Source organism: Cynoglossus semilaevis, chromosome 1 (genome assembly GCF_000523025.1).
Source record: "Cynoglossus semilaevis isolate Cse_v1.0 chromosome 1, Cse_v1.0, whole genome shotgun sequence".
Classification (NCBI taxonomy): domain Eukaryota; kingdom Metazoa; phylum Chordata; class Actinopteri; order Pleuronectiformes; family Cynoglossidae; genus Cynoglossus; species Cynoglossus semilaevis.
Genome location: NC_024307.1, coordinates 16,334,190 through 16,347,576, shown reverse-complemented (window position 1 = coordinate 16,347,576; position 13,387 = coordinate 16,334,190). Strand labels below are relative to the sequence as shown.

The following is a 13,387-nucleotide window of genomic DNA, read 5'->3' as shown; positions in this document are numbered from 1 at the left end:
GAAAATTCCAATAATCATCTGTTGACAGGGTGAATTATCCGCTAAATTATGTGTTTAAAAATAAATCTAAACTTAACTAAAAATGTACGTGCCAACTGGACAAATGGTTAAGGCGCAGATCACACTTTATTTTAGCTGCGATCGTTGAAAAACTACAAGTCCCAGAAATCATGTAGCAACTAGCAACACCGCGCCAAACAGCTATCTCTAAAGACCAACGTCAGCGAGAGACGACTGGTGACCCACACTTAGTAAAAGTAATATGTATTAAAAACAAAAACAAAAAAACCAAACAAAAACAAAACGCAACCCAGTAACTCTGAGCAAAGAAAAAGAAATTCATTCAAATTATCTTGACACAACGCTCTGTAAACATGCTACGGTTAAGCATTTCGTCCCGAATGATTCGCGCAGGCGCATTTCTATCCTTTAGGTGTCAAACCTAACGATGGGTTCTTGTGTTAAGAAACAGTCAGCGGTAGATGAGATGAAGATGAGAAATGAAGAAGAAGAGCAGCATTTAATCAGCATGAAAACCCAAACTCCGGGCAGAAACATGACGAACGTTTTCAACCAACTTCAGTTCAAACGCCAACCGTCTAAACTACGACCCACTACACCTGAAACAGATAAAGGTGAAGTAGCAAAATCACGTTGACAAAATGTCGTCCATTATTGTCCAGGTGTTTGCGCTGTGCTATAGTGGACTTGGTGTCCATCTTCTGCAGTAAGTTGCTAACTAAAATTAAATAAATACAGTTCGTCAAGATGTTGAATACATGTATAGAATCATTTGAAATATTGTGACACTAAAATGTGAGAAAACATTGTGATATAATAATTTATTTTTCTCTTAGTGTAATTAGTCGTTATACCTGATAATATTTTATCTATTTTTTGTATTTTTTGTAAGAATATTCCTATATTTAATCTAAGATATGTTATATTTATACATTTGATTTAAATATGTAGTTCAGTTAATCTAAATATTGTTTTGAAAGTTTCCTGTGACTCGATTAATCAGATGTACTGCAAAGACTGCAGTGGAGAGAAGATGGGGGGCAACTTCTTGTTTCCAATGGAAAAACAGAACCTGAAAAAGGATTTTGTATCGAAGCACACGAACCCTGAAGGCTCCATGTCATCAGGAGTTAGGGCCTTTCCCCCTGTGGAACACAGAGGATAGATAGTTGAAATGAAAATGAAGGAAATGAAAGTGAAATTAAAATAAAATTTTAATTTAATCAAAATCAATATAAATATGCTGCATTCATATATATGCAAGTCATAAACATGTTTGGTGCTCCTCTTCATCTTCACCTTGAGAAAGAGGTTTGGAAAGTGTGTTTTATTTATAATTATTTAAACATATTTGTACTGTTTCTGGCATTGTTCATGTTGTTTTTAGGACCAGTAGTCCTAATGAAGACCAAACCTGTTTCAGATGAGGCAGAACCTCCTTTCTGTTGGAGTTGAAGAAAATGTTTTATTGGATGGTTACAGATTTAAGCATTAACTGGTTCTGGTTGTTATACAACATAAAAGGAAGTCAATTCAGAGTCCTTACTAGAATAGATGCACAGATGTGTGTGTGTGTGGGGGGGGAGGGGTGTGTGAGAACTTTGAAGCCATTAGATTTACAGCATGAGTACTTTCACTCACCTGACAACAGGGGTAAAAGCTCACCACGCACACGCAGAAACACACAACAGTCTTATCATACGATACAGGTTCAGTTTTTTTCCCCACTCCTCGATTAATGTCCCTGAGATTTCCTGCTGCTGAAACAAGAAAAAAGTGAGTAAATTACACCACTTTCTGTTTACTTGTTCATATTTGGGTTTATTGTTTTTTCTTCTTCTTTGTTTCCATGGCATTTTTTAATTGTATAACTACAAAGTATTTTACCGTGCAGCTGTTTGAATTCTCACATGGATACCATCATGAAGTGTTTGGTAACAATTTGTCATCGTGTGAGTTTATAATATGTTACATTCACTCTAACTGTCCAACAGCATTTACAAAACGTGTTCTTAAAACCACACTACACAGAGAAAAGCAGTGATTTTAACATCATATCACACCAGTTGAGTTGTTTTTTCTTTTTGCTTTAATATTCTAAATCTGTTATTTACATGTACTTAACAAACTGACCACACGTGGCAGCATTGGACCAGCTCTCTCATTGTGTTGATGCTAGCAGCTAGCTTCACTCAGGCTCTGTTTTAGTTTTTTTTTCGTTTATAGGAAGTGTTTTAAAGAATACACTATAAAAACTGAACAAACACCTCAAGTACACTACTTGCAAATTGAAGTAATTATTATACAGGAGGTGGATTGTAATTTCTTCTGTCTTGTGACATTCAGGTGATCTTACATTGTTATTGCAGACGATCACACCTGCAGTTGATGAGCCCTCTGGAATTTTTACTACTTTGGTATCTGAGCTGTAAAAATATGTCAGCAGGCAATATGAGGTCTCATTTTAACGTTTATGCCCTGTTGGTCAAATCAGTGAACCCTGCCCTCTAAATAGAGAATTTGGACAGGACTTTGTGTTATATAACTCAGGATAAAACACCTTACACTCTTAAAAACTACAATTTTTAGAAGGTTTTCTAGTCTGGTTTTTTTATTTTATTTCTGTTACATTTATTTAAATCCCCCTCCAGGTCAGAAGGTGCTATGAACACAGTTGTAATGTGCTACCACTGTGATCAAACTAACTATTTCTGTGGTGGTATGTATCTGAATCTGAATTCCATTCAGAACGTAGAGTACAGCCCTGCTCTGTGCTGTTTGTTACTAAATCACTGAGCAATTCTTTCTCTGTTTAGTGACTTGTCTTGTCTTTTTACTTGACTAAATTGTCCTATTTAATTGGTTTCAATTCCTTTTAAGCCTTAGAAAGTAACAGAAAAACAGGATTAATTCTCATTTACATCACATCCCTCTACTGGGTACATATTCTACAAGTTAGCGTTTTCACACAGAAACCACTGAACCACGTGCAGATTAAAGAAAGGTAGCCAGGCATTGGTAAAGACTAACACTATGATTATTATGATGTATTTGACGCATTCCTTGTTTGTTGGTACACGTCAGGATGATGGAGGTGGTGGAGGAGGATGGAGCAGGACGGTTCAGGGAGCTGCAGGAGCAGAGGATGTCTGTCCAGAAGAAGACATTCACCAAGTGGATGAATAGTGTTTTCCACAAGAACAAAGTGAGATATGCACACTCAAACACAAACGTGCAGTTTTTTAAAAACAATTAAATACTGTAGTGTTTGAGTAAACAAACTGGCATGTGAAGAACATGTTTTGTTAATGGTTGGCTAAACATGAGGCACCATGAAGCCTTGTGTTCCTTCCTAGTGCAGGAGGTTCTTCAGGAAGACGTGTCGCCTGCTGTGATTAACTGAAGCACAAAGACAAACACTTCACTGTCTAAAGTTAGAACCAACATGTGTCCACTTAGACCTGTCACAACCTGGGAGATACTAAATGAGGATCTGAACTCTGAGGACGTCCTGATGTAGACTGTCCACAGCACAAAGACATTATATAACCTGTTCTACAGTACAACCACAGGATGGTGATGTTACCAAACGCACCTTTTCACACGCACGAGTTCCTGTCCTGTCACAGAGCTGCACATGCATCACTTGTGTTGACACACATGCCTACAGGAACCTATGTGTTCTGTTCCCGTTCAAACACTGGTGTGTCCAAAGCTGCATTTGTCAGGAAGAATTATTTTTCAATTTTTTTTTTTGGTTGTGTAAAGTACATGTAGTCAGAGCCGAGTGTGCTGTGAGTGCCCCCTGCTGCCAGAACAGAAAAGTAAAATTTGTATCCTGCAGGCTTCCCCACATTAAAGTTCATGTCAGTGGGTGGAGTTAGACTAGAATAATGTAACGCTTATTCTTGTCTACTCCTAATAAAGAGCAGAAGAATTGTCCAAATGTGCAGCAATGTAAAAGAAGGTATGAAGATATTGTGTTTAAACAGTACCAACAAGAATGTGTAAGAGTCTAAAGGTTAAAACTTACCTTCCACTGTGATGTCTGTGTGTATGCAGATATATACAGTATATGTATATATACACACATATGTACTGTAAATATATACATACAGTATATATAGTTTTCAACACAATGGTGACTTAGATAAAGCTGATAATAAGAATATTCTTGTCTGAAGCCAATGTGGTTTTGAAAAGCTGATTTTTTTTAACCTTACCTCCTGAACCTGCAGGAGGATATAGAGCTGACTGACGTCTACACTGAGCTGAAGACGGGAGTGGCTCTTATCCGTCTGCTGGAGCTGATCTGCAAAGCGCCACTGCCCCCACCCAGTCGACGCAAACTGAGAGTCCACTGTCTAGAGAACAACAGCATTGCCATCAACTTCCTCAAGACCAAGGTCGGTCCCTCACTCACTCACACACTCACTCACCCAACCAACCAACCAACAGATTTGTACGACTTTGTTGTGTCTGTGTGTTGGGACAGATCAGAGTGGATCTGATTGCCCCAGAGAATGTGGTGGACGGGGACCGGACTCTAATCCTGGGCCTGCTGTGGATCATCATCCTCAGGTTCCAGATTGGATCCATAGATTTAGGGGAGGTAGGCTCTTTCCCATTATTCTCTCCCATTCCTCCTCCTGTCTTTCTTCTTCTTTATTTTCCACATTGTCATCACTCTGTCTCTTTTCCTCTCTTTTTTTTCTTATCTTATTATTACGTCCTATTTTATGTCTCTTTACTTCTTATTCTTCTTCAGCTGCTGTTGTCCTCCTCATCTCCTCTCCTTTTTTTTGTATTTGTTTAACCCATCTTCAACCCTCCTCTGACTCTTGTGTTACTCCTCCTGCCAACTCTATTATTTTACTTCTCCCCCCCATTGTCATCATCCATCTGTATTTTACCTCTTCTCCTCCTCCACTGTCATCTCATCCTCCTTCTGCTCCATGTCAGGGAGAAGTCAGTGTAGCTCAGCGCTCGGTGAAGGAGGCTCTGCTGATATGGTGTCAGAGAAAAACTGCAGGTTACAGTGGAGTTAATGTTCAGGACTTTTCCAGAAGCTGGAGAGATGGACTGGCCTTCAACGCCCTCATCCATGCACACAGGTGAAAGTATTTTGATGTCCCAAAACTGTTCTGGTGTGATTTTAGTGATCTTATGATCTTTGTCTTTTTTTTTTATTCTGTCCTTCCTCATGGCAGGCCTGACCTTTTTGACTACGGTCGTCTCCCTGGTGATGACCCCCGCAGAAACCTTGATCATGCCTTCTCTCTGGCCGACCGTGAGTTTGGAATCATGCAGCTGCTGGATGTTGAGGACATGTTGGTGCCGAGGCCTGATGAGAAGTCCATCATGACCTACGTGTCACTCTACTACCACTATTTCTCCAAGATGAAACAGGAAATGACCGTCCAGAAGAGACTGGCCAAGGTGAGGTTACACCACAGGGGGCACTACCCCCAATTCTCCATCCTCACAAAAGACTTGACTGTATTTGCTGTTGGTCTGAATTCCCATTGTGAATCAATATTCTTCATTGTGTGTGTGTATGGACAGATGGTGGGCCTACTTATGGAGCTGGATCGTATGAAAGTCCAGTATGAGAGGATGGTCTCAGATCTGCTCCACTGGATCAGAACCAAGGTAACAGGCGTCCCTACCAACAAGAATCATGTGCCAGTGTCACAGTCAAACTTACAGTAAATGCTTCATGTTCATCTGCAGATTCTTCAGCTGAATGACAGAAAGTTTCCAAACTCTGTGAGGGAGATGCAGACACTGATGACGTCTTTTAAAATGTACAGAACCGTGGAGAAGCCCCCAAAGTACCAGGTCAGAGTTAAATCCTGAGACAACTGTAGAAAACTGAGACTAAGCTGTCAGGATTAGGGGGGGAGGGAGGGCTTACAGCACATTTACAGTAGAGCTGAAATGCAGCATTAATTCATCACGGACACAATGTGTTTAGGAACGTGGAGCTCTTGAAGCTCATCTGTTCAGTCTGAAGACTCAGCTTGTGGCCAACAACCAGAGGGCATATAATCCTCCAGAAGGTAGTTGACAACATCCATGGTTTTAAGGAATGACATTGTATACTGTAATGCTGTAAGACCAATGTTTGTCTTCCTGTGTCCAGGTAAAACCTTGAGTGACATAGAGAAGAGCTGGGTTCTGCTGGAAAGAGCTGAACATGACCGAGAAGGAGCGCTGCAAAAGGCGTTGCTTCGTCTGGAGAACCTGGAGCAGCTTGCTCAGAAATTCGGAAGAAAGGTAAAAAAAAATAAATTTTTTTTTCTTTTTTTGAATGTCTAAAATATGTATTCCTCTTTTTCACTTCTGTGATTCTTTAGGCAGCTCTGAGGGAAGGATACCTGGAGGACACGTTACGTCTGATCCAGAGGCAGAACATCAGAGGTCTGTCCACTCTGGAGGAGGCTCAGGCAGCAGGACGTCGTCTTGAAGCTCTGGCCACGGATGCTTTGGCGAGAGAGCCTCGTTTTACTGCTCTGAGAGACATGGCTAAGACGATGGAGAGAGAAAACTACCACAGCAAGGATCAGATCAGGACACGGTAAAAGCCTTTGGAATTTAGGGGCTCAGGATCGTTTCCTTTAAAGCAAATGTAAGAGTGTCATCTGCAACAAATAAGATTGTTTACTGCTTGTGTGTCTGAAGTGAGCAGACAATCGGTGTGAAGTGGAGGGACCTGCTACAGCAGCTGGAGGAGCACAGGGGGCTGCTAGGAAATGTAGTAGAAACTCTGAGTGTCCTCAGAGACGTGGAGCTCATTTCCCATGAGTTAAAGGAACTGCAGGCAAATATAACTTTCATTTAATTTGTTTTAAAACAGAAGTTTAAAATTATTTTTATCGACTAAACAGTCTTTACTGTTTTTTCTGGTCTGCAGTCTCAGGCCTTGTCCTCTGAGTTTGGGAAGCAGCTGGCGGAGGTGGAGTCTCTTCTTCAGAGGCAGGATCTCCTAGAGGCCCAGATCTCTGCTCATGGTGAAACCATTGCTGCCATCAGTGGCAGAGCTCTGAGGGTACAGCGCCACCACCTGTTTGTTTTTCGGTAACTCTAACCATGAGTCCACTGACCTTTCTTAATTTTTCTGTCTCTTTCTCAGGGAAAAGTGAGCAGTGATCAGCAGATCCAGAGCAGAGTGAGAGCTCTGGATGCTCAATATAAATCTCTGGTGTCAGTCTGCAGCAGCAGGTACGTTCTTCATCATTTTGTGTTTATAATCCAAGAATGGATCCATCATATCAACCTTTCGATGTCCGTCCTTTCTGCTGATGTCTCAGGAGGACACAGCTGGAAGCTCACTTCAGATTGTTTGAGTTCTTTCATGACTGTGAGGAGTTGGAAGCTTGGCTGTATGAGCGTCTGCTGAAGCTGCAGACCACTGGACTGGGACGAGACCTTAACCACATTCAAGTGGCCCAACAAAAACATAAGGTGAGACACTTAGACCTGGACGTGGCTGCATGGTCATTGACCAAGTCTCTCTATCTATTCAAGTCAACTGCAGCACATTATTATTGTCTTGTCTTATTCTGGGTCCTCTGGGTTTTTGTCAGTCTTACCTTACAACTGCCCTTCCACTTGGTCGTCCCTCTCTTTCATGTTCTTCTGCATTGTCCTCATAGTATTTTCTTCATTCCACATTGACATGGGTGGGAGACTGCACTACTTTGAAATCCTCATCCACAAACTAAGCTGCGTATGTGTTATTTTAGCTGCTCGAGGCAGAGATCCAGGCTCAGGAGTCTCTGTACCAGGGAATTCTGGCTCGAGGGCAGGATCTGTCCAGACAGAACAGACACAACCAGACTGCCATCCAGAAGTGGACCAGAATTTTGCAGAAGCAGTGGAACCACCTGAGTGATGAGGTGAAGGGACGTTGGGACAGGCTTCAGGCCGCCGCCACCATTAAACAGGTGAATGAGGGTTTTAGTTTTCAGTCTGGTGAAGGTAGTGAAACAGCAGCAGGTCATTTGCTAAACATTTCTTTTGTACAGTACTTTGCAGATGTGGCGGAAGCCGACTCATGGTTGAGTGACAGGAAACCACTGCTTTCCAGCGACGACCGAGGAAAAGATGAGTCAAGCACCACCACACTCCTGCAGCGTTACCTGCGCCTGGAAAAAGAGATGATGGCATATGGCCCGGAGATCAAGAGACTATCAGAGCAGGCAAAAAGTGCCGCCCAGCTAACAGCACTAACTGTGAGTGTGAATGACTGATCGGGAACAGAGTGACAAAAAATCTAAAACGAAATGCCGTTGATCACAGTCTGATCCCTTTCGCTTCAAAAGAAATAGAACAAAAACAAGTCTTTTAATAAAATAGTTGTGGGACTGACTGTGTCCTCTCTGTGTAGGCGGAACCTCCACAGAGCAAAATCATCCAACACAGTGACTCGTCTGAAGAGGAAGAGGAGCCACAACACCCTAAAAGTGGGCGGGGCTCTGTCATAACCTCACCCGAGAGTGAGGAGTGCAAAGCCAAGATTCGCTTCAGATACAGCAGAGGTAACATAACAAACTGTATACACAATAGTTCTAAAGTTTAAAAGGTACCAGGCAGCTGGCCAATTAGCTTGTATGACATAATGATATATTTTTACTGTATTTATGGCTATTAAAAATAAAATTGTTCTAAAGACAATTGGTTTCTTCTCTGCAGGAAAGTTTCCATGGAACCATAATGAAATTGTAACAGTCCTCCGTCAAGAACCGGATGGAGATCGGGTTCTGGCACAAGACAGTAGAGGAAACCAACAAATAATCCCTAAAACCTACCTGACTTTGCTACCCCCTAATGTACGATTAGTAACATTTTAGTCACAAAATATTCTAAAAAAGGTTAATGTTCTAGAGAATTATTTAATTTACTGATCATTACCTGGTTCCATGTCAGTGATTGGCACTGACATTAATCAATTTTCAGTTAATTATTTGTATAAAGTTTAAAGGTTCTGCTGAAGCTGGTTTCTGTATAAAATGTGCATGTTCTTTTCATGTTTGTTGGATTTCTTCAGATAGAAGATAAATGAATTTATGTATGAATGAAACAGGCAACAGGAGATGGTAGAATCGTAGGAATGTTGTTTAAAATTAATTTTAATACAAAGTTGTGTGAACATGCAAGAAAACTTTCTTCCAAATTTAAAATATAATCATACAAACTTCTCAGGTGACTCCAGCAAAGGAACTCAACTTCACCACTGGGCCTCCCGATGGCCTGAGCAAGAAGCGCAGTAGGCCCAGAAGAAGACGATCTCTGCGTAACAACACAGGTGAGATCCAGACAACATGTCTCCCTGACCCACAGTACCAGAGACAGACAGTGGAGGGGACGCAGGCACAACTGCAGCAGGAGTTCGACTCTCTGTACAACCTGGTCAAGGTGAGTGACGGGCATCATGGGAAATGTGACAGAACTGCTGCTTTTAACAAATGTTGATTTAATTAAAGAATTGCAAAACAAACAGAGTTCCTTAAAAAGGTAATTATCTAAACTTAATGACTGAGTAAAGAGGCAACTGAAAGAACAATCACAGCATAAAGGATAGGATGATGGGAAATCACTCCTCGCTCCTGGTGGTTGTTCACACTGTCATCTATTTCTGGCCTAGCATTAAAGAATATAATTGTTGTAAAAAATATTTGATGCTGAACTTGTTGTTTCTTGTTTTTATAGTCAAAAACAAGAAACCTGGAGGAGATGCTGCGTCTACATCGATTCTACAACAGCTGCCTGGAGTTTGAGTCATGGATGCAAGACAAGGAGAACATCCTGAACACCTTTAGTGCTGATCCTGACAACCTGGGAGTGGTTCAGGCCAAGTTTGAGGTTTTTAATTTTAGTTTTCTCTCGCTCAGTATGAGAACATTTGTCACACCATGTTTTTCCTGGGGTAGCTCATCTTTGCTAAAAAGACTGAAAAGTGGGGGTTGAATCCAGACAAACATAAACCAGCTTGGCTTATTATTTTTTCAATTTAAATTGTGAATTGTTTTCTAGTGTCATGACTCTGGTTTAATCCTGTGACCCTTTCTATCTCAGAACTTTTTGACTGAGTTGGTGAGTGGACGTGGCCAGTTGGATGACATCATGAAAATGGCAGAGGAGCTCGTGAAGAGTGGACACATTAAACATAGAGAGGTCCAGACCAGGCTGAGGGCAGTGTCCAGCAGGTACAAAAACAACAGGAGCCATCGGTGATGGGCAGTGATAAAAACGAGTGCTCAAACCCTGGTCTTATCCACAGGTGGGACCGAATCCAGCAGCTAAAGGACGAGAAGGGACATGAGCTGCTGAGCACGGCTGATGTGCACTGTTTCCTGCAGAGCTGTGAGGAGGCCAAAGGTCAACTTCAAGATCAGCTGGAGCATCTGGAACCTTTAGATTTGAACTGTAGCTACTTCACACTCCTAAATGAGGAGAAGAGTCAGGCCCAAACCCTCAGAGACATCCAAGCCCTAGAGGCCAAGATAGCCTACCTGAAAAACGTGGCCATGATGTAAGGCTCAAGTTTTATTTGTAAAGTACAGAGAACTATAGCGGATCATATAATGATTAATGTAGAAGGAAAAAACAGTTACACCAACTAATAAGATCAATGAATAATTTAACTTCAACTCAACTAGTCTCTATTTGATTCATTAGGTATGAAAATATAAACGCATATATCACCTAACTGACTGCTGTGAAAGGGTAAAAATACTGAAATTATGAGACAGAAAATAACCAAAGAGAGAGAGCTTCAGTGGTGTCTTGTTCTAAACACATTGACTGTGATGCTTTTTTCTTCTGTCTTACAGGAAGCAGGACTGTAGTCCAGCAGAGAGTGCAGCCATCATGGAACAGGTTCGAACTCTGGAGGCTCTGCTGAAAAAGGTCTGAGTGTATTTTATACTTTTTTAAAGAAACATTTTTTGATTAAGGAGATAAGACCTGAAAATGTCTCTAACTACTCTCTTCCTAATCTAAACCGCTTTCTCTGTTTTATACCTTAAGGTAAAACATCAGGCAGCAGAGCGACAGCGCCACCTGGAGGAGGCACGCAGGCTGCAGAACTTTCAACAGCAGACCAAAGAGCTTCAGTGCTGGATGGGTTCTGCAAAGGAGCGCCTCCTGCAGGAGGAAACAGCTAGTGATGTGGCCTCAGCCCTAGCACTTCTGGATCAACACGAGGAGCTGTGGCTGGAGATGGAGGAGCAGAGACGCAGGTAACTATGAAAGTCAGGAGCAATTCATAAGAACTAGGCGAGAAGGAACAAGGTGCAAACAGAAGAAGAGAAAGGAATGGGGCGGGGGGGTAATGGAGAAGGAGTCCTGAGTGAGTGTGACGTACCCCTCGGTCATTGAATCTGCTGAAGTTCTCAAGTGTTTCTCAGTTTTATGCAGATGGAGAAGTTGGGAAAATCTCTTCAGGAGTCTTCACACAGGAATGGAGCTAGGAACGCTGACATCCAGGCAACCCTGGACCTTCTATCTGCTGACTGGTCCAAACTTCACAAGCTGTGGACCAAAAGGAAGCAGCAGCTGGAGCAGGAGGTGGAGCTTCAAAGGCTGAACCAGGAGGGAGACCGCATTGAAACGACGCTGTCTGGACATGAGGCCAGGCTGAGGGTCATAGATGTCGGGGTGAGTGAGGACGCTGCACTTTGACCTGCCTTTATGCTATTAGACCAATTATAGTTCAACCTTTTGTCTCCAGGACTCAGTGGATGGTGTCCACAGTCTGCTGGGTCGACAGGATGAGCTGGAAGGTCTTCTGAAGGCTCTGGACCAACGGGTCGATCAGTTCAGTCAACGCAGCCTGGAGCTCGTTAACCAGCAACACTATGCTGCCAAACAGTAAGAACAGAAAACAGTGGATGGAGAGAATAGTGAATATCTTAAGCTGTAATATTTAAAATTCAATTTAGTTCCTTATTTTCCATAAATAAATCGTCACTTTCAGCTCCTCAGTACACAGATATTTGTTAACATTTGCCTCTGGTGTTGATCCATCACCAGTGAATCAACAATTCATGTTTGCTATGATGTAACAAAGTATTATTTCTTAGCTATCTTATACATTGTGATTTAAATGCCTGCTCTTAAAACCTGAACTGTCCCTTTATTCTGTGTTTTCAGCATCAAGGACAGAAGCAGGAACATCCAGAAGGCCAATATGAGGCTGAAGGAGCGCAGCACAGAGAGAAGGAGTCTGCTGCTGGCCTCTAAGAAATACCAGGTCTGTCCACCATCGGAATCAAACCTTGTACAGCTCTAGTGCAGCTATACAACTAGAAGGAATCAGACACACTGTAGCTGTGGCTTCAATCAGGGGGAGAACATAAAAATATCAAGAAGCCCTGCAGAGACCAGGGTGGGTGAAAGTGAACCAGCTGAGAGCACCAGTGTGGCTTTGTCTGATTACCATTCTAATAATCTTAATATTATCCACATACTGGTCTGCTGTACCTTAAAGCTGGTCGAACTGGTGGTACTGGGAGAGACAGATCTTCCAGGAATGGTATGTAATGAAAAAAGTTTGAGAACCACTGTATTAGTAACAGAATAATCTGTTTGCAGGAGTTTCAACGTGATGCAGATGAGCTGCTGCTGTGGATGGACGAGAAGTTCAAGTTGGCTGAGGACGAGTCGTACCGAGATCCCACCAACATCCTGTCCAAGCTGAAGAGACATGAAGCTGCTGAGAGTGAGGTGCAGGCCAACCAGGTCCGACTGGACAAACTGCTTCAGGTAATTTGGCTAAATATTAGTATATCCATAGTTTTGGAGTCACAACAAATTGCTGTTTTATAAACCAAAAAAACAAAACAAAAACAAAACGTGCATACTTGTGAGGACATTTTCACTGAGTGAGAAGGTATTTGAGTTTGAGAAAAATACAAACCGTTTCCATGTGTGTATTTTCCAGCTGGGTCAGGAAATGCTGAGTGAAGATCGTCAGAACAGCTCCAACATCAGCAGAAAGATGACGCAGTTGAGCAGCCGCTGGAGGAGACTTCAGGACAAGATGATGGACAGAGGAGACAAACTGAGACAAGCTGGACAACAGGAGCAGCTTATGGAGCTGCTGCAGGTAAACATCTGCCCAGAGACTTGATAAGTAAAAATGGTACATTAGCATTTAAAAAACAAAACAAAAAAACATATATATTATGGATGATTAGGCTTAAACAACTAGTCAAGCTAATTTATTTAGAAACATGGTCTAACTTGTGTCCTCACTTCGTAAGGACGCCAAACTGAAAATTGAAGCCATTAGGTGGATGCTCAACAACGCCACTAAGGGTCATGATCTTCGCTCCAGTCGACAGCTGCTAAAGGTGAT

At 42.0% G+C, this 13,387-nt stretch overlaps 1 protein-coding gene across 2 annotated transcripts in view; it reads left to right on the top strand.

Moving 5' to 3' along the window:
* Positions 1-35: 35 nt before the first annotated feature.
* The window catches only part of sptbn5 (spectrin, beta, non-erythrocytic 5), a 28,428-nt gene continuing 15,076 nt past the window's right edge, over positions 36-13,387 (top strand). The window contains exons 1-31 of one of the 2 annotated variants that reach the window (XM_025055118.1): positions 36-635; positions 3,106-3,226; positions 4,260-4,427; positions 4,517-4,633; positions 4,984-5,135; positions 5,232-5,460; positions 5,587-5,673; positions 5,755-5,862; positions 5,999-6,083; positions 6,167-6,300; positions 6,381-6,601; positions 6,706-6,844; positions 6,938-7,072; positions 7,157-7,245; positions 7,335-7,488; positions 7,770-7,970; positions 8,052-8,258; positions 8,414-8,564; positions 8,719-8,855; positions 9,229-9,441; positions 9,736-9,888; positions 10,102-10,232; positions 10,307-10,558; positions 10,860-10,935; positions 11,056-11,267; positions 11,436-11,685; positions 11,759-11,898; positions 12,181-12,280; positions 12,622-12,792; positions 12,971-13,135; positions 13,293-13,382. In XM_025055118.1, the coding sequence (XP_024910886.1) occupies positions 3,107-3,226; positions 4,260-4,427; positions 4,517-4,633; positions 4,984-5,135; positions 5,232-5,460; positions 5,587-5,673; positions 5,755-5,862; positions 5,999-6,083; positions 6,167-6,300; positions 6,381-6,601; positions 6,706-6,844; positions 6,938-7,072; positions 7,157-7,245; positions 7,335-7,488; positions 7,770-7,970; positions 8,052-8,258; positions 8,414-8,564; positions 8,719-8,855; positions 9,229-9,441; positions 9,736-9,888; positions 10,102-10,232; positions 10,307-10,558; positions 10,860-10,935; positions 11,056-11,267; positions 11,436-11,685; positions 11,759-11,898; positions 12,181-12,280; positions 12,622-12,792; positions 12,971-13,135; positions 13,293-13,382 (4,587 nt within the window). In that variant the 5' untranslated portion in view covers positions 36-635; position 3,106. Of the gene's footprint in view, positions 636-1,594; positions 1,798-3,105; positions 3,227-4,259; positions 4,428-4,516; positions 4,634-4,983; positions 5,136-5,231; positions 5,461-5,586; positions 5,674-5,754; positions 5,863-5,998; positions 6,084-6,166; positions 6,301-6,380; positions 6,602-6,705; positions 6,845-6,937; positions 7,073-7,156; positions 7,246-7,334; positions 7,489-7,769; positions 7,971-8,051; positions 8,259-8,413; positions 8,565-8,718; positions 8,856-9,228; positions 9,442-9,735; positions 9,889-10,101; positions 10,233-10,306; positions 10,559-10,859; positions 10,936-11,055; positions 11,268-11,435; positions 11,686-11,758; positions 11,899-12,180; positions 12,281-12,621; positions 12,793-12,970; positions 13,136-13,292; positions 13,383-13,387 lie in introns of those variants that run through there. The other variant, XM_025055113.1, reaches the window with a different exon arrangement.